Source organism: Hyperolius riggenbachi, chromosome 5 (genome assembly GCF_040937935.1).
Source record: "Hyperolius riggenbachi isolate aHypRig1 chromosome 5, aHypRig1.pri, whole genome shotgun sequence".
Taxonomy (NCBI): Eukaryota; Metazoa; Chordata; class Amphibia; order Anura; family Hyperoliidae; genus Hyperolius; species Hyperolius riggenbachi.
In genome coordinates, this window is record NC_090650.1 from 377,697,936 (window position 1) to 377,720,727 (window position 22,792).

The window sequence follows — 22,792 nt, forward strand, 5'->3', positions numbered from 1 at the left end:
TTTTTATATTTGGTAAACTTTTGTTGCTTCTAACTAGTACTGCTGTAATGTGTATTTATGGCCACTTGACACTAGGGGGCAGTGTGAGACAGAGGACATTTACTTTCAGTTTCTTTATTTTTTGTGCTAGCAGAGAGACATCAAAGCATTGCAAGAATTTACAGCACAACAAAAAGTTCTGCCGAATGAGTTCAAAAGCAGTGCACTTATCTCAAATAATAACTATTGAAGCTGCTAATGGGTGGAATTAAAGTAGTTGAATGTAAGTTCAGTGCTGGCTGAAGTAACTGGAATGGGTTTTTTTTTTGCCTCCCCTAAAATGGTGATTTGTTTCTGAAGTTACATCGGGAGTTTCTTGTGTGGCCACTTCAGATGCAAATAGTCCCACTTAGTGTTTTTCTTTCTATAAGTGCAATAATAACGTGCAATCCATGTGAGCAAGAGGGCCTTGTCCTTAGAGTGGGGGCCAGAAAGAAGTAAGAAATAAATAAGTCTAGTTGGCTATGTGAACAAGCTAAGCAGCATCTGACCAGTAAAGCAGATGGTTCTATCATTAAATCCTATGGCTTATTAAATGAAAATAACCTCTTCCTCCTCTTAGCAGCTTTCCAGGCTCCATATTGATGTGCTTGGCTTGTGAAGACGGCAGTTACAGTAGCAGAGTTCAGACAGGCTTACGCAAGTGTATTGCATATATTGAATCAGAACAGCATCCTGACTTTTACTGCCAGAGGCAACATATGTGGAAATGTGGAGACTGGGTGGGACGTGTACATCTTGGCTGCAGGAGGATAACGATCTCTGTTAGCTTTACTGATGAGATCGTCCTTCAGCCAAGGAATGCATTCACTAAATCCCACTTCACACCTTCCTACTGAAAAACGAATGCCTGTGCTTGATTTATTATTAATAAAGATTTGCGATTCAGTTCAGGAAGTGGTGGAGCTGAAGCATTGTACCCCTTCAGGTGAATTTCTGCAATATACATGATCTGACTGGTCTGCACAGAGCTGTATTATGTATTTCCTGGTTGGCAATTTTGACATTCCTTGTGAAGACCTGACTACGTCTATTTTCCCCTACCAAAGTGCGAGAAACCTTGTGCCCACCGTACATACGGGCAGACTGGAGATTTCCCCTTAAGCTGAATAATCACCTCGTGATGAAGGAAGATGGATCCAGCAACTTCTCCCTGAAGATGACAGCTCCCCGATCCATACTGCCTACCGGGTATGCTCGTCGTCATGCAATGGCACACAACGGGCTCGAATGAGACTTTAAGTGATGGCGGTACTTTGCACTGGAGTCTTCGGGGTCCTTAAAGATCCGATCCGGTCATTAAATCACTAAACAATGTTTGTGTGATTGCACGCCTGTACCCACGACGCAAGATCACAGAAATGACCGCTCATTGCTCAAAAAGTCCCCAAGAAATTTGTCTGAAAAAATCTCAAGGTGGTTACAGGCCTTTAGGCCCTGGACCCCACTAGCAGTGCTTTTCTAAGTGCCTGTGATTTAAAAAGCTCTTGCTAATGTAATGCTATGGGTGTGATCCCACTTGAGTGATGTGATTTTATAAAAATCCCCCATAGCATTGCATTAGCAAGAGCTTTTCAAATCACTGACGCTTAGAAAAGTACTGCTAGTGGGTCCCAGGCCTTACTGATACAATGGATTGTGGCTGCATAATAGATTGCAGTGGCATCAGCTCTCTCGTATGCACTTTCCCTGTGTATAACAGAAGCATCAGCTGACTTCAAAAGGCGCTGTGTTACATTAGAACATTTAGAGTGCTGTTTATACTGTATCTGTACTGGCTAATGGAAGGGCATTTTAGTAGAAAATCTCACAGCTGCCTTAGTGTGTTCCTTAAAAAGCCCAGCACAGGCACAGGTCTGTGGGAGCTGCATTTTTATGCAAGGCAGGGCTTCTTGGCGTGCGCCGTGTTTAGCGCCTGAGTTTGGCACAGCTATAGCAGCAATGCTATAGGTTATGGCCCATGCTAGGCCAGAACGATTTTAGGAAAAAAATGAATTGAGTGATTTCTGTACGAAATTGAGATTTCGATTAGATTTACGATTTCCTTCAAATTAAGCTTTGTTCCCCCTCTGTGCCTGTTTGTTCCCCCTCTGTCCCCCTGTCTCTCTTTGTGCCCCCTTTGCCTTTTCATGCCTCCTCTGGCTCTCTCTCTTGCCCTCTTTGTGTGTCTGTTTCTCTGTCTCTCTCTCTCTCTCTCTGTGTCTCCTGTGTCTCTCTCTGTGCCTGCTCTGTCTCTGTGCCTCCTCTGTCTCCCAAGCTGCATCAGTTCTAGACATAGCTTGCAACACGAGTCCAGCGATGCCCGTCTATCCACTTCGCCTCCTACAGGCTATAATGCATGGAATACTTTCTGTATGTCATGTGACATACAGGAACCCAGAGTTTTGCCAAGCACAAGAGCCTGCAGACGACGATAGAGGACGGCCAGAGTTGGACTCATGCGGAAGGTATGTCCAATCCCGTGGGCCGCATGCGCCGGGACTTTGGGGAAGTTTGAAGCCACCTCTTCAAACTTCCCCATGTGGAAATGGCGTGATTGCGATAATCGGCGCTTTGACGATTCTGAAATTGTGATCTTGGTGATCACGATTTCAGTTTAAATTCGATTTCTTTCAGGCCTAGGCCATGCACAGGTAATTCTAATTAACTCTCCTTCCGAGTTGCAGCACCTCGGAGGGGGAATAGTAACTAACACCGCCCAGGAATTTCACCAGCTGCAGGTGACTGGGCGCAAAAGTGCCATGTACGCATTTTTATGTACATTTAAAATGGTCGCAATGGAAATGTAAGTGCCAGAGATAGCCACAAGTATGAATTACTGGGTAATTCTGATAGTAGAATATCCGTATTCTTTACAGATATTTTACTGTGCTATTTTCCTAAGCTAGGTTTACTCTCATGTGAGCCTTCCCTCTCAGAGCCCAGGGGCTCGTTTCCATTCAACGCTGAGCCGCACAGCTCTGCATTGCGCGTCACTACTAGGGATGATCAATGAGATGCCATGTGTTCCAAAATTATGCAAATGTTTATGCAAATGTATGCAGTTTGAAAATGGACTAATCAGTTTAAACCCAGGTTTAAATTGATTGGTCCATTTTTAAACTGCATATATTTGCATAAGAATTCGCATCAACTCGGAACAATTTGCATATCTGTGATCATCTTTAGTCAGTACTGGGGGGCGAAGCTTGCAATCTCATTTATTATACTGAATGGGATCGCGGGCGCAATCGCCTTGAAATGCAGCAAACTATGTGCTGCAATTCCAAAGTGAATCACAGCGCATGAATGGAAACATCAGGCTATGCACTGTCTGATGTCCCTGCAATTGAGTTTACATAAGCACGCCTGAAAGCTCGCTATATGGAAATGAGGCCTAACTCTGACCCATCCCCCCCCATGCCTAACCCTAACTGACCCCCCCACCCACAATAGTCCCCTTTACCCATGCCTAACACTGTTACATGCCCCACTTTGCCCGTAATTTTGAGTTAATTAGCAAAATTGCATTACCACTTCACAGCTCCCTGATAAATTCACAACCTACTTCACAACTTAAAAAAAAAATATATAAATAAAACACGTACACATATACCTGTATTTTTAAATTGAAAAAAAATTGCACGCACACACACACACGCGCGCGCAATTATGCCATCATTTGTAGTGATTGATATTACACAAATTCAGTCTTATTGCCTAAGATACTGTACACGTATATATGCGATGTTGTTTAATTGATATTCAAGATGTAAATCAAGCAATTCAGCGACTAGTTTTGGATTCATAGAATTTCCATGGTTAAACATGTACCAGCATAGAATTTTGGAGGCTGTTGTTTGGAGTTGATTAGATGTTCCTGTTGGAGTTCCTGTGAGCTATAAAAACTTGACATTTTCCATGGAGTAACCTTTAAAAATATTCTGATTTTGTTTTACAGGTAATAAATATTGGGTGTTTAAAGATACAACATTACAGCCAGGATACCCCCATGACTTGATATACCTAGGACACCCTATAATCCCACCCCATGGCATAGACACGGCGGTTTGGTGGGAAGATGTTGGGAAGACCTATTTTTTCAAAGGCGACCGGTGAGTAGTAAAAGCTAGTTTCATTCTCTAGCAATGTTCTCTGCAATGTCAGAAACATTTCTGAGTACCACACTGTAAACTACGGTAATTAGCAAGTTTCCTTATAGGAAACTTAAATGTCTTGAAAAAAAATGAGGCCTCATGTACAAGTCTCGAATAATTATTATTATTAATTTATAAAGCGCCAAGATATTCTGTGGCACTCTACAAAGGAGAAACAAACATGGTGTACATAATAATACAGACAATGGTTTACAACAATAAACACAATGCAGAATTTGCACAAAATACAGAATTGGTAATTACAGTGACAAAAGTAATGCGATAAATACAATGTATGATGAATTCCAAGACAAAAGTGGGAGAGAGCCCTGCCCTTGTGAGCTTACAATCTAAAGGAATAGGGGGGAAACAAGAGGTGGAGTAGTATACAATAAACGTACCTAGAGGCAGTGTGTTTTAGGATATCTTGTAGGAGTGCAACTTGGCCTTAGGACATAGGGGAGGTGGCCTAAGGTAGAGCATATGCTTGTCGAAAAAATGAATTTTGAGAGAGCGTTTAAAGATATCAAAGGTTGGAGAGTGTCGGATGTGTTGAAGAAGGGCATTCCAGAGGAGGAGTGAAGTACGTGCGAAGTATTGTATACGTGAATGTGAGGAGGTAATTCTAGAGGAGGAAAAAAGAATGTCATGTGCAGATCTGATGTAAAATGGATGTAAAAGCACTTTATGTTTTTACATTTTTTTCCTGTGCACTTCAGTGCTTTACACATGCATTTCACATGCCCCAATGCGTTTTTATGTGCTTTAGCTTACATTTTTACACAGAACCTTTTAACTGCCCATTTAAAGATGTAATAAATGGACAATATGCGCACTGCCAATACATTTGGATTCTGTGTGATGTGCATAAAAACATGTTATAACCCAATGCATTGCATTTGTGTTATTTATAATATGAAAGGTCTATGGACTTTTATAGATTCACTAGCTGATTGCCTGGCGTTGCCCGGGTATGTATTTGGCTGGTGTTGGCTTTGCCCACTTTTTCTAACCCTAACACACAATTACTTAATGACCAAGTTTGTGAGCTTTGGCATCAAAAAATTGCATTAAAATGAAAAAATCTGATTGGCTGTGTTTGTTCCCCCCCACTTTTCTGAATTTTAACCCCAGTTACCCAATGACCAACTGTACCAGGTTTGAAGCCTGTGCCATTAACAGTGCAAGAATGGTAGCAATTAAATTTACTTTGTAGGCTTCACCCACTTTTCTAAATATTAATCCCAGTCAAAGTTTGAGAACCCTACCATTAACAGTGTAAGAATGGCTGCAGTTTACATTTTCCCAGTGAAATTTGTATTCATTTCTACCCACTGATGACCGTGTATGTATTTGACTGGTGTTGGCTCCGCCCACTTTTTCTAACCCTAACACACAATTACTCAATGACCAAGTTTGTGAGTTTTGGGGTCCTTGGCATCTATAATTTGTATTTTCCCATGAACTGAAACAAATCTGATTGACTGTTTGTGGCTCTGTCACCTTTTCTGAATTTGAACCCCAGTGACCCAATGACCAACTGTACCAGGTTTGAGGCTTGTGCCATTAACAGTACAAGAATGGAAGCTATTTTAATATGCCCATGAAAATCAACAGGTGAATTTTGATTGGCTTCTTTAGGCTGCACCCAGTTTTCTGAATATGAATCCCAGTCACTCAGTAACCAACTGTGCAAAGTTTGAGAACCCTGCCATTAACAGTGAAGAAGGGCTGTAGTTTACAATCCCCCCCCCCCCCCCCAAAAAAAACTGTTTTTGACTCCACCCACTTTTTGTAACCTTGACACACAGTCACTACTCAATGACCAAGTTTGTGAGCTTTCGGGATCCTGGCATCAAAATTGTGCTAATGAAAGCAGTTTATCGAGTTAAGAAATCTGGCTGTTTATGGCTTCGCCCCTTTAGTGAGTTTGAATCCCAGTCACTTAACGACCGACTGTAGCAGGTTTGAGGCCTCTGCCATTAACCATTTAAGAATGGCAGCAGTTTCAATATTCCCCTTGAAATACAATAAGTGAATTTTGATTGGCTCTTGTAGGCTCCACCTACTTTTCTGAATATTAATCCGTCACACAGTGACCAACTGTCTCAAGTTTGAGAACCCTGCCATTAACAGTGTAAGAATAGCTGCAGTTTATATTTTCCCATGTAAAAAGTTAGTTGTTTTTGGCTCCGTCCACGTTTTCTAACCTTGACATATAGTCACTCAATGACCAAGTTTATGAGCTTTGATGTCTTTGGCATCAAGTTGCATTTTACCATTGAAATTAAACAAATCTGATTGTCTGTTTTTGGACTGCTCCCTTTTCAAAATTTAAAGAGAACCCGAGGCGGGGTTCTCACAATGCAATCCACATACAGAGGCTAGGTCTGCCTATACAGCTCAGCCTCTGTTGCTATTTAAATCCCCCCTAAGCCCCCCCTGCGCTCTGTAATCAGCCATAAATTACAGCCGTACTGCCGGCACACAGCGCGTCAGCAGCGGGCTGTGTTTACTTCTGTATGTCAGTCTCGCTGCTCCCCCCACCTCCTGCAGGGCTCTGGTCCCCGCCCGCGTCCCTTCCCTCGCCGCTGATTGGAGGGAAGGGATGCGGGCGGGGACCGGAGCTCTGCAGGAGGCGGGGGGAGCAGCAAGACTGACATACAGAAGTAAACACAGCCCACACAGCGCGGCTGTGATTTATAGGTGATTACAGAGCGCAGGGGGAAGTTAGGGGGGATTGAAATAGCAACAGAGGCTGGGCTGTATTGGCACACCCAGCCTCTGTATGTGGATTGCATTGTAAGAACCCCGCCTCGGGTTCTCTTTAAACCCCAGTATCCCAGTGACTGACTGTACCAGATTTTAGGCCTCTGCCATTAAGAGTGTATGAATGGCAGCAATGTAAATATTCCCCTTGAAAAACAAACGGTGAATTTTGATTGGCTGCTGTAGGCTTCACCCACTTTCCTGAATATTAGTCACAGTCACCCAGTGGCCAACTGTGTGATGTTTGAGAACCCTGCCAATAACAGAATGGCTGAAATCAATCTAACACATCTGATTGGCTGTTTGTGGCTCCACCCCCTTTAGTGAATTTGGACCCCAGTCACCCAATGACTGACTGAATCAGGTTTGAGGCCTTTGCCATTAACAGTGTAAGAATGGTAGCAATGTAAATATTCCCTTTGAAAATCAATTGGTGAATTTTGAGTGGCTGTTTTTTGGCTCCACCTACATTTCAGAATATTAATCCCAGTCACCCAGTGGCCAATTGTGTCAAGTTTGGGAACCCTGGCATGTAAAAAATTAAGTTGTTGGCATCGCCCACTTTTTCTAACCTTGACATACTCCGTTATCAAGTTTTGGGGTCCTTGGTATCAATACTTTGTATATTCCCATTGAAAAATAAACAAATCTGATTGGCTGTTCGTGGCTCCGCCCCTTTCTGAAATTGAACCCTAGTCATCCAGTGACCAACTGTACCAGGTTTGAGGCATCTGCTATTAACAGTATGAGTCTGGTAGCAGCTTAAATATTCCCTTAGAAAATCCAAAGGTGAATTTTTATTGGCTGTTTTAGGCTCCACCCACCTTCCAAAATCTTAATCTCATCCACCCAGTGACCAACTGTGCAAAATTTGAGATCCCTGCCATTAACGGTGTAAGAATGGCTGCAGTTTAAATATTCATCTTGAAAATCAATAGGTGAATTTTGATTGGCTGTTGTAGGCTACACCCACTTTCTTGAATCTTAATCTCATTCACCCAGTGACCAAGTGTGGCAAGTTTGAAAACCCTGCGATTAACAGTCTAAGAATGGCTGCAGTTTACATTTTACCCTTTAAAAAGAATGGCATAAATTTGATTAGCTGTTTTATGCTCCACCCACTTTTCCTGGATTTGTAACCTCGGTCACCAAATGGCAAGTGTGGGGACTCTGGCTTGATTACTGTGAGAATGGCAGCCTTTTACATTTTTTCCATTGACATGAATGGGTGAAATCTGATTTGGTGTTTGTAGCTCCACCCACATGTGCAAGGGGGACGCAAGACCCCCAGAATATATCATCCCAGGTAGTAAGGGTTCTGTATACCAAGTTTCGTTCAAATTGGTCAAGCCGTTTTCGAGTGATTGCGGCACATACATACATACATACACACATGCATACGATTTTATATATATAAAGATTGAGAGTACTGCCGGTTGCGCTAATTGCACAACTGGCAGCACTTTGCAGCTGTAAGTACCAGTAAAATTGCGACTGGCTTCCAGTGCATCATGGCCCATGTGTGGTGCATTAACCCTTTAGCAGCCAATTTATTTAGCGGCTCCTGGCCAACTTATTTTATCATTTTGTTTATTTCTCATTTGTTACATTTCCCTGCTTCTAATTACTACTGATGTAATGTGTATTTATGGCCACTTCTCACTAGGGTACAGTGTGAGACAATAACAGAGGACTTCTGCTTTCAGTTTCTATATTTGCTGCTAGTAGAGAGAGATCAAAGCATCCCAAGAATTTACAACACAACAAGTTGTTACTGTACATAATGTGAACAAGCCTTTCATTAACTATTTTTGTCCATCTCATAATTATTTCCATGATCCATGAGTAATTGATTGAAAGGTGAGGCAGAGCATATGATCCAAGCAAGCTCATTAGCCTTTTTGGGAAAGGGAACAGCAGTTCCATTGAATTTATTGAATGGAAAAGCCTCCAGCCCGGTTCTGACTCCTACCCCATCTACATGTTTTGCCTTTCTTGGGCTTTCGCAAGGCACGTTATAGATGAAGCAGAAAGGGGCCAGTCAGTCAATTATAGTTTCTGATTGCTGAGCAACTCCCAGATCAGGCAGTGAGGTCTCCTCAACTCAATGTGTGAGTTCTAAACTCCGCTGATGGCCACAGAGCCAAACTTTTAGAGCATAATTGTAGTTTTATATTTCAATCCAATATATATTAAAATCTGGCATTTGCGATATTGTCATTCCTTCCGTTTTAATAATAAGGTTTCAGCGATGGAGACTGAATCCTGCACAGAGCCCTAGGTGACATGTGGCAGAATGGACTGCCAGCAGAAAGTTATTTAAATGCAGAAAATCCATTTACAGGCAAGAGTGACAAGCTCAGCCTGAATTTCCTATTTTATTTTATTTTTCAGATTTCTTAATTTAAAACATTTACTGTGACAGGAAAAAAATAGGGTACATTTATTTTTTTTTTCCTCACAGAAAACATTTAGGTTCATCTTTTGGCTCTCTACAGATTGAAATGAAGCTGAGGCAATTTACAAAATGTCGCTCAGCAGATTCTCGCTGTTATTTGGAAAGAATCATTAGTGCATGATTAACCTGCAAGGGATGTTTTTTCATTAACTTCCATATTAATACAAGGCGTTTAGTGTTCTTCATATCCTTTTAAGTTCTGGTTCAGTCAATTGTCACCCCAGAGTTAACATAAATGTGCACTTTTCTTAACTTGTTGACGACCGTGTTACGCCGGTGGGCGTGGCCACGGCAGCAGCCCCAGGACTGCCTAATGCCGATCGGTGTAAAATCCTGGAGTGGGGATTTGCAGGAGATCATGCTTGCGCATCTCTGTCTCCAGCTAGGAGACTGTTAGACTGTTATTTCCTCTTAAAATACCAGTTGCCTGGCTCTACTGCTAACCCTCAGTCTGTAATATTTTTAGCTATAGACCCTGAACAAGCATATCCCGATCAGGTGTTTCTGACTGAAGTCTGACTGGATTCGCTGCATGCTCATTTCAGATGTGTGATTCAGACACAACCAATGCCTAAAAGATCAGCAGGGCTGCATTGACCATTTTGTCATTATGGCAGCAAAAAAATGCATCCTAAAATTATGGATTTGCTCCCTTCCCCCTTCTCAAAAAAATGTAGTAGACACTGTAAAATCATTAATGTACATAGCTAAATTTGATACGGAACAACACAAATCTAAGGCCACAGCTACTTTCTTTAAGATCTGGGGACCTTTTATTAAAAAGTATACTACTCAATCTGAATTCTATGACATTCCCAAAACTTTCACGTATACAAAATGGTATCTGAAAAAGAAAATAGCAGGGACATGGGAATATTTGATATTGGTGTTTAGTTATGGTTAAGACTGCCATGGGACAATACTCTCTGTTTGTCTTCCCTCTTTTGAGTGTTGACCCCTCTCTCCCCTATACTGTATCCGAAGCATTCCACTATTTAAATATACGCATGACCCGTAATTAAAGAGGTGAAGTCGGATATATCTTGTAAGAAGCTGGGTGGGTGACCGTGGTGCTAAATAATAATGTTAGCAGTCCACAGAGAAAGGCAAGCCGGGCACCATTAGTTTGCAATCCACCAATTTATTTCATCCCATCCATAGAAAGACACATGTAACAAGTGGCTGGTCTGACAGCCGTTTCGCAAGCTAAGCTGCTTGCTTCCTCAGAGACTGAGGAAGCAAGCAGCTTAGCTTGAGAAACGGCAGAGACTGAGGAAGCAAGCAGCTTAGCTTGCGAAACGGCTGTCAGACCAGCTACTTGTTACATGTGTCTTTCTATGGATGGGATGAAATAAATTGGTGGATTGCAAACTAATGGTGCCCGGCTTGCCTTTCTCTGTGGACTGCTGGAATTTGCTGTATGCTGGAGGCACATTTAGTAACCATCAATAACCCTCTCCAGGTGTCTGCCTGTCATTGCGTTTGGTGCCGATTTTCCCCTGCTGCTCTTTTGAATGTAAATAATAATGTTGTTTGTTTTTAGTTTATTATTTAAATAACAATTCATAACTCTGACAAGATAAATTCATTTTGATTAGATACTGCCACAAGGTATAGTTAATAGTAGGTTAAATAGTAGGTTAAGAAATCTGACATTTATGGACTGACTATGGGCCCTAAAAGCCGGTGATGAAAATCGGCAGGGCTCTGGGTGACTGCATAGTTGGCACGATGGGTGAGAGTCTTTGTCCCACGTTGAAATAAATAGTCATCTTATCATTGTAAGCTAATAATCAAGATTGTCTGAGCGAATATGCAAGGTTAAGCTCTAAGCTGTAGGAAATGGGAAGGGGGGGGGGGGGGGTGTCGGTGAGGGAAGGAGAAGCTAGCTTCAGGTACTCTGGGTGGGCAACATGGACTGAGATAAATTATAATTTATTGCATGTTGTGCATGGGATTACTCTGTTTCCTTTTCCCCTACTTCCTACTCTCTTTATGCATTCTCTACATTATTGAGGAATGTACCATCAATATAAACTGTAAAATGTTATCTCATATGCAGAAATATTTTTCATATAGTATTTATTGTGACAACTGCATTTTGTATCTATTTTCTATTTCTCCAATAAAAATATTCAAAGAAAAATCAGCAGGGCTGCCAGGTAACTGGTATTGTTTAAAATGAAATGAATATGGCAGCCTCCATATGCCTTTCAGTTCAGGCGTCCTTTAAACACAGTTTCATTTTCCCCCCTCTTGTCCTCCTTTTCTCATTTTTAGTTAGAAGGTTATGAAGTATTTAAAAGCAAATTAAGCAAAAATGTAATTTGCTTGGAGCTCCACCTGCTGGTTTGAATGTCCTTTTTAAACATAAAGGGAATGTTAAAGAGGAACTGTCGTGAAAATAACATAATGAATAATATAGCTTATTATTTTACAATATTTATTTATAAATTATTTAGACAGTGTCATTGTTAAGCTGCCCATGTATTATACAATCTATGATAGTACAAGCTTACCACTTCTTTTAACTATAAGGAAGTAACTAAAGTATCAGTTCCAAGTTTACCCTTCTTCTGTATAGATTTGGTAATATTGTACAATCAAGATTGTCATTAGTGGGCACCATAAAGGACAACTGAAGTGAGAGGGATATGGAGGCTGCCATATTTATGTCCTTATAAGCAATACCGGTTGCCTGGCAGCCCTGCCGATCTTCTGCCTCTAATACTTTTAGCCATAGACCTTGAACAAGAAAATGTTGCACCCTTCCTAATTTTCACAAAACGTCCCACAATTATAAAACACATAAAAATGAATTCCTTCCTGATTAACCAGCCCGCCGGAGGCTGCCGCTCAGGCCCTGCTGGGCCGATTTTCATCAAATAAAGTGCAGCACACGCAGCCGGCACTTTGCCAGCCGCGTGTGCTGCCTGATCGCCACCGCTCTGCGGCGATCCGCCGTGAGCAGCGGCGAAAGAGGGTCCCCCCAGCCGCCTGAGCCCAGCGTAGCCGGAACAAAAAATTCTGGCCAGCGCTAACGGCTGGATCGGATGCGGCTGACGTCAGGACGTCGGCTGACGTCCATGATGTCACTCCGCTCGTCGCTATGGCGACGATCTAAGCAAAACAAGGAAGGCCGCTCATTGCGGCCTTCCTTGTTTATTCTGGGCGCCGGAGGCGATCGGAAGAACGCCTCCGGAGCGCCCTCTAGTGGGCTTTCATGCAGCCAACTTTCAGTTGGCTGCATGAAATAGTTTTTTTTTTATTTAAAAAAAACCCTCCCGCAGCTGCCCTGGCGATCTTAATAGAACGCCAGGGTGGTTAAACTGATTCCTCATATGCCATATTTTATTAATAGCTGAGCACATGGCAGACCATTATCCCCAACCTGCGCTCCTGTGGCGATAGGATGCATTCGCTAGGGCGGCACTTCGGGGACCATAATGCTGTACGGATGCATCGCTAGGCAACGACAGAGTCATTCATCTGTAGAGAATTGGGGTCCCAAACGTTCACCCTAGCGATCACATCTGATCTCTACAGGCAGCAGACATTAAAAGTTTACAAACAGACATAGGTATTGCAGGGGTTAACAAGGGGTCATTAGGCTAGGCTGGGGTTTAAAATTAAGTGGGGGAAAAAAAAAAACCTTTTTTATTTTATTGGGACTATGTCACTTTTTAATTATTTTTTTCACTTTTACAACTTTTTTTTTTTTTGCCTAACTTTATTGAATGATTGTTGCTAGCAATAGCGCAAATCATTCACTTCCAGCAAAAGGATTGTGCATAAGCGTGCACATGCGCATGTACGAGCAAGCACAATTGCATGCATGCGCAGGAGCGCACATGTGGCGGCGATTTTCAATGCAGGACGTAGGTCCAGGAACTGGAACCTACTTCAGCTCTAATAAGGACTTTAAGTAGTTAATATTGTGAAAAATTATCGTTTTTCATTCATTGAGTTATATACAGGAACCTTCCTTTTTAAAGGGAACCTGAAGTTAGAGGTACTGTATATGGAGGCTGCCATATTTATTTCCGTTTAATCAATACCAGTTGCCTGGCAGTCCTGCTAAAAATTCTGACATCACAGAATCACACACCTGATACAAGAATGGACCTAATGTTGTCAGATTGGAGATCTGCATGATTGTTAAAGGTCTATGGTTAAAAGTATTACAGTTAGAGGATCAGCAGTACTGCCAGGCAACTGGTGTTGTTTAAAATTAAATAAATATGTCAGCCTCCATATATCCCTTTCGCTTCAGGTTCCCTTTAACAACCCAGTAATATTAATACTATCTTTAAGAGGAACTGTAGAGAAAATAACATAGTAAATTCCAATATTCCAATATTCATTTATAGATTATTTAGTCAGTGTTTGCCCATTGTAAAATCTTTCCTCTTCCTGATTTACATTCTGAAATTTATCACTGGTGGTGTAATTGTCACTCCTGTCAGGTGATCTGTTCGGAACGTTCATTGCTCAGAGTTCTATGCACAGAGGGAGATATTGCTTGCTTGACAAATGGAAAAAGTGGAAAAAGCCAATATTTCCCACAATGCAGCAGGGTTCAGAGACAGCAAACTGTTAGGACCATGGTCATGACATCACACTGTGGGAGGGGCTTCACCACAATATCAGCCATACAGATCTCCCCCCCCCCCCCCCCCCTACACACACACACAATCTATATGAGAGAGACATTTTATTTTTTGTGGGAAAGGGGTTTCAGCAACTGATTGGAATGAAGTACAACCCTGAGTTAAAGTTCATCTTTAAGATTTAACTCATCTTAGAATTTCCTAAAGGGCTGTTTCACACTAGAGGCCTTTTCAGCGTTTTACCGCCACGACCATAGTTTGGGTTTTCCATGGTAAAATGAAAGTCCATAGACTTTCATCTTACCTTTCACACCTAATGCCGCGTTTTTGAGTGTTGCGTTTTGAAGCTCCCTGGCGCTTTTTCAGGGCCAACCGCGGCGTTTTCATGTTTCAATGATAGTCCATGGAAAAGGCAAACTGCAGCTTTTTAAAAACATTTTTAAAACGTTTCACCGCTAAAAAAAAACCCCAGAATTCAATTTAAAAAAAATAGTTTTCAGAGCTGTAAAACGCTATGGAAAAGCTATGTATTGGCGTTGAAAAGCATAAAAACGCCTTCAAAAAGCACAAAAACACTGACAGCAAAAGGCAGTGTTTTAGCCTTTTCTACCGTCGCCTCTAGTGTTAAAGAGCCCTAAGGTCTCTGAACAGCATGTGAAGGATTGTAGACACAAACAAGCTCTGCCATTTACTGCCTGGGCAGGCCTGAGAAAACATTTTTGCTTTAAGTGCTATAAAGTATGTGAATATCAACAGTGAAAATATGTTAACGTGAAACACTTCACCGACAGGCCTATATTATTTCTAGAGGCCTCTTTGAATTTACAGAGACTATGCTCATGTGGGCTGCGTATATCATGGCATTTCCAACAGTAATCTGAGAAAGACATATGGGAAAAGAGAATATTAAATCTCTTCATCACATCAAGTTGTTCCATGCATTACCCCGATGCTTTGATTTAATTTCCATCTTCATATAATAAGCATTTATTGGCATGTGGAGTAGCTATCTGTGTAGCTGTTGTTGCAATTTGAAGAGTCGTTACGGTGAAGATAATCATTCTTTAGTTCTAATTATCATACTCAGCAATCACACGCCTTCCAAAAATAGTGCGTTGCCACAGCAGAGGAGGATAGAGAGGAGACTCAGCTCATCAGTGTCCCAGCTTGCTGCAGAGATGGATCTGTTTCCCCTGTGTGATGGGCTGCTGTCACCAGGAAGTGCATTGTGCATCACAGATCACAGTCCTCCACTGACAATAAGCTGATTTGTAGATCAACTTTTTTTTCCAGGCAAAATATAACAGATGCGTTGCTAAAGCATTCTATTCTAATGACAGTGTGTGTGCACGAGGCTTAACTTACTTTAGTTAAGGTAACTGTGGTAGAGGGTGATCGACACCCTAAAAAAGAACACAGAAACAACCGGAGCCCAAATGGTGCAGTACATCCCAACTTAAATAACAAAAGTAAAAAAAGGTTGTGGTACTCACAAAGGAAGGTTGCACAGGGGGCAACAAACCACGGAAGGCAGGTGGAGATTTATAAACCCGTCTCCACTCAGGTGACAAGCTGGAACTGGATGTGGTTGCACTCTTGGCAAAACAACAAAGGACCTATTAGTGGCAAAGCCACTAGTTACCAGAGTACACCCCACCAAAGGAGGGTGAAAAGCACAAAGGGGGAAGAGGCGCTCAATGAGAGATACATCTGTGTTAAAAACAGCTAAAATAATAAAGGGAGAGGTAGCTTACCTCAATAACGACACATTCATACACATATCAAGTTTAATTATGCTCAGGCAACAAGTTTCGTGGATCTAATACCTACTTCCTCAGGCCAAATACAGTGCCAGAGATGTAGCTAGAGCCAAGAACGGAGTAAGTGTCAATACTGGCCAGACATCCACAATTAAGGTCTACCTCTAGGACTGCATTTACCAAAGATCTACTATTTTTCCTCTCTGCCTATGGGTCTAGTTAATTAGAGCTTATATTAAGAGAAGCTCCGTGCCAGACTCTCATCTTTTCTACTGTTGACCTGATTCTGTCGCTTTGCTTAACTGAAACACTTGGTGCTCTGCATTCCCATTGACTCCTTTCCCTTGAAAATTCTTGTACTGGTAGGACAAACACATGGACAAGCTTTCTTGCTGGAATGCCAGTTACCACCAGTAAATCCTGCACAGAAGAACTTGAGAGGCAGTGCAGGCAGAACCTTCCAAAAATGGAAAAGGGGATGTCAATAATCAAATCTAATGCAGTATGTAGAGTCCCTGAGAAAGAAAAACATATACATAAGCAAGATGTTCACAATCCAAGGTTGTTAATTAGGCAGCCACTATGTAGTTACATAGTTACATAGTTATTTTGGTTGAAAAAAGACATACGTCCATCGAGTTCAACCAGTACAAAGTACAACTCCAGCCCGTCCCCCACATACCCCTGTTGATCCAGAGTGGATCAACATCATTAGGCATAACCTAGTAATTGTAGCCATGGATGTCTTTCAACGCAAGGAAAGCATCTAAGCCCCCTTTAAATGCAGGTATAGAGTTTGCCATAACGACTTCCTGTGGCAATGCATTCCACATCTTAATCACTCTTACTGTAAAGAACCCTTTCCTAAATAAATGGCTAAAACGTTTTTCCTCCATGCGCAGATCATGTCCTCTAGTCCTTTGAGAAGGCCTAGGGACAAAAAGCTCATCCGCCAAGCTATTATATTGCCCTCTGATGTATTTATACATGTCAATTAGATCTCCTCTAAGGCGTCTTTTCTCTAGACTAAATAAACCCAGTTTATCTAACCTTTCTTGGTAAGCGAGACCTTCCATCCCACGTATCAATTTTGTAGCTAGTCTCTGCACCTGCTCTAAAACTGCAATATCTTTTTTGTAATGTGGTGCCCAGAACTGAATTCCATATTCCAGATGTGGCCTTACTAGAGAGTTAAACAGGGGCAATATTATGCTAGCATCTCGAGTTTTTATTTCCCTTTTAATACATCCCAAAATTTTGTTCGCTTTAGCTGCAGCGGCTTGGCATTGAGTACGATTATTTAACTTGTTGTCGATGAGTACTCTTAAGTCCTTCTCCAAGTTTGATGTCCCCAACTGTATCTCATTTATTTTGTATGGTGCTAGACCATTGGTATGACCAAAATGCATGACTTTACATTTGTCAACATTGAATTTCATCTGCCATGTATGTGCCCATATAGCCATCCTATCCAGATCCTGTTGCAATATGACACTATCTTCCTGAGAGTTGATGATTCTGCACAATTTTGTATCATCTGCAAAAATAGCAACATTGCTCACTACTGCATCTACTAGGTCATTAATAAATAAATTGAAGAGCACTGGACCCAGTACAGACCCCTGTGGGACCCCACTGCTAACAGTCTCCCATTTTGAGTACGATCCATTGACCACAACTCTTTGTTTTCTGTCCATTAGCCAGTTTCCTATCCATGCACACAAACTCTTCCCCAGTCCTTGCATCAACAACTTTTGCACCAGACTTCTGTGGGAAACAGTGTCGAAGGCCTTTGCAAAGTCCAAGTATATCACATCTACAGCATTCCCAATATCCATATTAGCATTCACTACCTCATAAAAGCTGAGCATGTTAGTCAAACAGGACCTGTCTTTAGTAAGAAGCTCGGCTTGTCCTTACTTGGGCATGTGGGTCTCTCATTTCAACCGGTGGACGTAATCCAAAACAGGTGAATTGTGTGCAAATCATCAAATATCAACCTCAGAACAGGGGTGAGGACTAATAAGGTTTTTAAGCCTTACCTCCACCAAGACATCGCAAACTTGCAACATATGTTTATTGAAGCAGCCAAGGGATATGCATAAGACAATAAAGAGCTAATATTCCCTCCTTATAACTGATTAGACTGTTTGTGTAACAGCAGTTATATGCATACTAAGTTGAATTCTTAAAGTATTATTAGCATTAAAAGATAAGAAGGTTATATTGCAAAGTGATTGTGACAGATCAAGCAGAAAAGAAAAAAAAAAAGAACAGGTCACCCTTTTTATAACTAGATAGACTGCATCTGTGTTTTGTTTTCTTTAGGAATGGTAAGACAAAGTGTAAGATGCACTAAAGAAAATATTGCCCCTCTTTATGACTTGATAGACTAACTACAGTTGTATGTATGCCAAGTTGTGATATACATACACAGTGTTCTCTCCAAAACATTTTTCCAGCTGTCCAGCCTGGTGTCATGAAAAAGTACCAAGGTGGGGCCAGACAGGGAAATGCAGGGCCTGCCTCAGCTCTGCTTACAGCATAGGAGGAGGATGAGGAGGCGAGCTGATAACAGCCGGGTGTTTACCAAAATTAGTGGAGCACCTGGCTAAAAAGAGCCTGGTGAGAAAACTACATACATAATTTTTTTTACAACCTCTTCTGTGGTTTTTAACTATTGCAAAGTGAATACCCTATATTCATGATTAATTTGATTTATACTCCGTATTTCCCAATTTCACCTAGAATAACAGTGTGCATTTAGTAACAGACTATGTTTTTATTTGTATTTTAGGTATTGGCGGTATAGTGAAGAGCTTAGGGTTATGGATCCTGGGTACCCCAAAGCAATTACAATATGGAAAGGAATCCCAGACTCCCCTCAAGGAGCTTTTGTGGACAAGGAGAAAGGTATGAATGAACTTAGCCTTTTTTGAGAAACACTGATGGAGGCGCCTCGATGATGGACTACTTTTTTGAAATGTTAACCCTTCTTCAGAATGTACTAATGTTTCCTTTTTTATTTATTTATTTGTTTTAGGATTCACCTATTTTTATAAAGGAAAAGAATACTGGAAATTTCACAACCAGAAACTTCAAGTAGAACCTGGATACCCGCGTTCTATCCTTAAAGATTTTATGGGGTGTGACAGCTCCATGGACCGAGACAAAGAACGAACCAGTTCTCAAGATGATGTAGACATTGTCATGAAGCTGGATAACACAGCCAGCACTGTGAAAGCCATAGCTATTGTAATTCCTTGCATCCTGGCCCTGTGCCTCCTTGTCTTGGTTTACACCGTTTTTCAGTTCAAAAGGAAAGGAACACCACGACACATACTGTACTGTAAACGCTCTATGCAAGAGTGGGTGTGATGTTACGATTCCTAGTGTAGAATTTTGAGGTTACTTGAGAATCAACATCAGAGCTATTATGCTGTCCCCTGCTAGACACAGGCAACTGTAAGCTGGGGGTCTTATGGCTGATCTTTAAAACCCAAGAGGTATGTGTCCCACCATCGAGTGGGGATTCAATCATCTGGGGAGCTTCCAAAAGATTTTCACCATTCCTCCAGTCTTTTGTATTTCTTTGTCATTCAGTTTTAAGCCTTCCTTCTTTAGAGGCGGTAATGTCTTTTCTAGAGTCAACATCGAAGAGGAAGGAACAAAAAATAGTTATTTTCTAAAAAAAATATTGAACATTTTCTTTTTTTCCCATTATTTTAGTTTTGAAAACTTCAGATCCTCTTTTAAAAACGATATGTGCAGCACACACACATATCTTGTAGGTGAGCAACAAACTAACGTGAGGATCTCCCTTAAGGACGGTGTGAAGACCCAAAACAGCTTTGCGTCCAAAGAGGATTGATTCATTGTCTGCTATGGATAGATGCCCACAGTTGGCCTTGTGGGAGAATAAAGTCACACGGGACCTTGAGACTGTTTGGACAGCCTTTTTTTTCCAACTAACAAGGGGCCAAAATATCTGCAATATAGTAACAGCCTTAATAATGATACATTCATTTTGTGTTTTTTACAACTTTTTTCTGAGCTTTGTCCAAAATGTTTTAACATATTTGTAGTCATGATGAATATACTTAAAAAAATGAAACTTTTTTTTAAGGGTTTTTTTTTCTTTTTCGGCATCGTTATATTTTATCTAGTTGTACTTCCCTGCTTTGGGCACTTAGCAGGTCTGACAGGAAGACTCATTGAAAGCCTGGCAGGAAGCAGAATGTCTTAGAAGCGGATTGCAATAAACGGCAGCAGATTGGCCATCATGTTGAGAAGAAAATTGCTACAAGTATTACGTTTTTTTTCGTGAACCCTTTGAGCACTATTGTATCAGTTCTCAGATTCTAATAGGCACGATTTACTTGTCGCAAAATAATGTCTGTGCTGAGGAAGTAAATAAAATCTGAAGCCTACACAGCTCAGTATTTTGATAACGTATTATACCTTAGCCAAAAAAAAAATGTTCCACAGCGAAGACTAATAAAGCTTTGATATACCAAAACAAGGCAGTGCTTGAAAACATAACGGATGCAGAAGGAGTTGCTGATTGTTGAAATCTATAGGGGTCTGTTGTAAATTCAAACCATTTTGCACGATAAAAGGAATTGCCTTATATCAGCACATCCATTTGTCAACTGTAGCCGAGAATCTGATTACTGCATGTTCCATGCTGAATTGTCCGCAGACTGCATGTTCACTTTAGTTCTCAAAGGGTGAAGGAGTGGCTTGATATTATCATGAATAGGACAGGAACCGGCGAAGAACCAAAGTATGTTCTCGTCAAGTATACTGCATTGTGAAAGAGCTGTTATTATCATTACTACTGGGCTGCAGAAGAGGGTCTTTTTTCATTTTTACGTTTGTGTCATAGAAAATAAAAGGAAGAAAGCTGCTTTTAGCAGTGTTATGCTTTTACCAGCACTATGCTAACTAAACACGTAATGAAGGTGATGTTGGATGATGGTCATCTGGCTATAAGGTAACATGCCAGAGAGTAACTGCTCTATGAAAACAGTATGCCTTTAACTTCAATGGTGTCCTGTTGACTGTCATTACTGTTTTTGTTTTTTTTTATGAAAAAGCTTGCTGTCTTAAACTGAGTGCTGTTCTTGCTGTTAGTGCCCTTTGACCTTCAGCAAAATGAATATGAGAAACTGCTAGTTAAGGTGAATGGTGAATGCAAGCTGCAAATGACCTCGCTGTTAGGAACAACATTTAGCCTGTCTATTATTGAATTATTTTTAGACTTTGTCTACATGGGTTTTGCTTTTCTCATTCCCTTTTTTAGAACAATATGATCTTTACTTGAATTTCCAATGGAAATATGTACAGAAATTTAGCATAAGCAGCAAACTATATAATACATAGTATCATTTTTCCAATGTTATACTGCATACTGGAAAATTATGGGATTATTAGATATTCATGTAACTTTTCCATACCCTGCAACTCTTCCAAATGTAATGGGGTGGTCCAATTTATTTGACCTTAAAAATGGTGTGAAATTAGCAAAATGAGTATTGTTCCACTCAAGCAAAAGTTATAGGATGGGGGCAAAGCGGGGCCGCAGGGCCGGGCCGAGGCATAGGCTGAAGAGGCTCCAGCCTCAGGGCGCAGTGTAGGAGGGGGCACACAATTCATTCAGCTGTCATTCCTAATTGTGTATGAAACAGAAAGAAATAAGAAAAGGGGATACATAGCAGTAACTGCAAGCCAGATAACTAGAGATTAAGGTGTTGGGGAGGTTGTGGCCCCTGTGGCCCTCTTAGTCAAATAGCAATTAGTGTGTGACGGCTGGGGTGGGAGGGATGGAGGGGCGCACTTTGATGTCTCAGCCTTGGGTGCTGGAGGACCTTGTCCCTGCTCTGCGGGGCCGGCCTTAAATTTGACCTATTTTTAATTGTTGGTTGTGTGATCCTACTAGTATTGCTTGCACACACTTGTGTCTTTTCTACTGTAGAGCTAAGCTGACCATAACTCATAGTGGGTAATTAACTTAGGTAGATTATGTGGGCATGTGACCAGGTTTCCTGTTAGACAGAGCAATGTGTCTACCCATGGTCCACTAGTAGAGGTTCTAGCCTGCAGGCATCACTATTTTAAGTTTAACACTAGTCTAATTGATGCCGCACTGCTATGGTGAAATTGGAGCTCTATACGCAAAGTGTCCATTTTGGTAGAAAGTTACTTGTGCCTTTAAAGCTTAAAGGAGAACTGTAGTGAGAGGTATATGGAGGCTTCCATATTGATTTCCTTTTAAGCAATACCAGTTGCCTGGCAGCCCTGCTGATCTATTTACCTACAGTAGTGTGAATCACACCAGAAACAAGCATGCAGCTAATTTGTCAGATCTGACAAAAATGTCAGAAACACCTGATCTGCTGCATACTTGTTCAGGGTCTAGGGCTAAAAGTATTAGAGGCAGAGGAACAGCAGGTTAGCCAGGCAACTGGTATTGCTTAAAAGGAAATAAATATGTCAGCCTCCATATACCTCTCACTACAGTTCTTCTTTAATACTAATTCAGCTGGTACTACACTTCTGATATTAAGTAGTTGAAGAGGTGCCTGTTCCCAAAAAGATCCTCTCACATCACTGCTAGGTCTAGCCACATACCACTATCACAGCAAAAATAGTTGCTGCCCTTTAAGTATTTGCATCCCCTATAGGTACACCTAATGCTATCTGTGCCCACCATCTCCATTTGTTTGTGTCACCCACCCATTAACTTCTTTGCCACACATTAACATTCCAGTTTACCTACTGTATGATGAGGTTTGGATTAGGGTGTGGCCTGCATTGATAGGCGGGGTTTAAGGTGCTAGCTATGTTGTGCCTTAGGCTCCTGAGATGTAACACCAACCCTGTATGGGGATATACTACAATACAATAACATTTGTAAAGCGATTTTCTCCCATAGGACTCAAAGCGCATCTCTAGTTATATTGTAACGAAAGTGGATGTCCAAGTTCGAATTTCATGTAATTTGTAATGTGCAAAGGA

At 41.3% G+C, this 22,792-nt stretch overlaps 1 protein-coding gene across 3 annotated transcripts in view; it reads left to right on the plus strand.

Annotated features, from left to right (window-relative positions):
* The window catches only part of MMP16 (matrix metallopeptidase 16), a 262,120-nt gene extending 240,513 nt beyond the window's left edge, over positions 1-21,607 (plus strand). For 2 of the 3 annotated variants that reach the window (XM_068237616.1, XM_068237618.1), the window contains 3 exons: positions 3,980-4,133; positions 18,570-18,685; positions 18,816-21,607. In XM_068237616.1, coding sequence (XP_068093717.1) covers positions 3,980-4,133; positions 18,570-18,685; positions 18,816-19,150 — 605 coding nt within the window. In that variant the 3' untranslated portion in view covers positions 19,151-21,607. The remainder of the gene's footprint in view (positions 1-3,979; positions 4,134-18,569; positions 18,686-18,815) is intronic. The other variant, XM_068237617.1, reaches the window with a different exon arrangement.
* Positions 21,608-22,792: the final 1,185 nt, after the last annotated feature.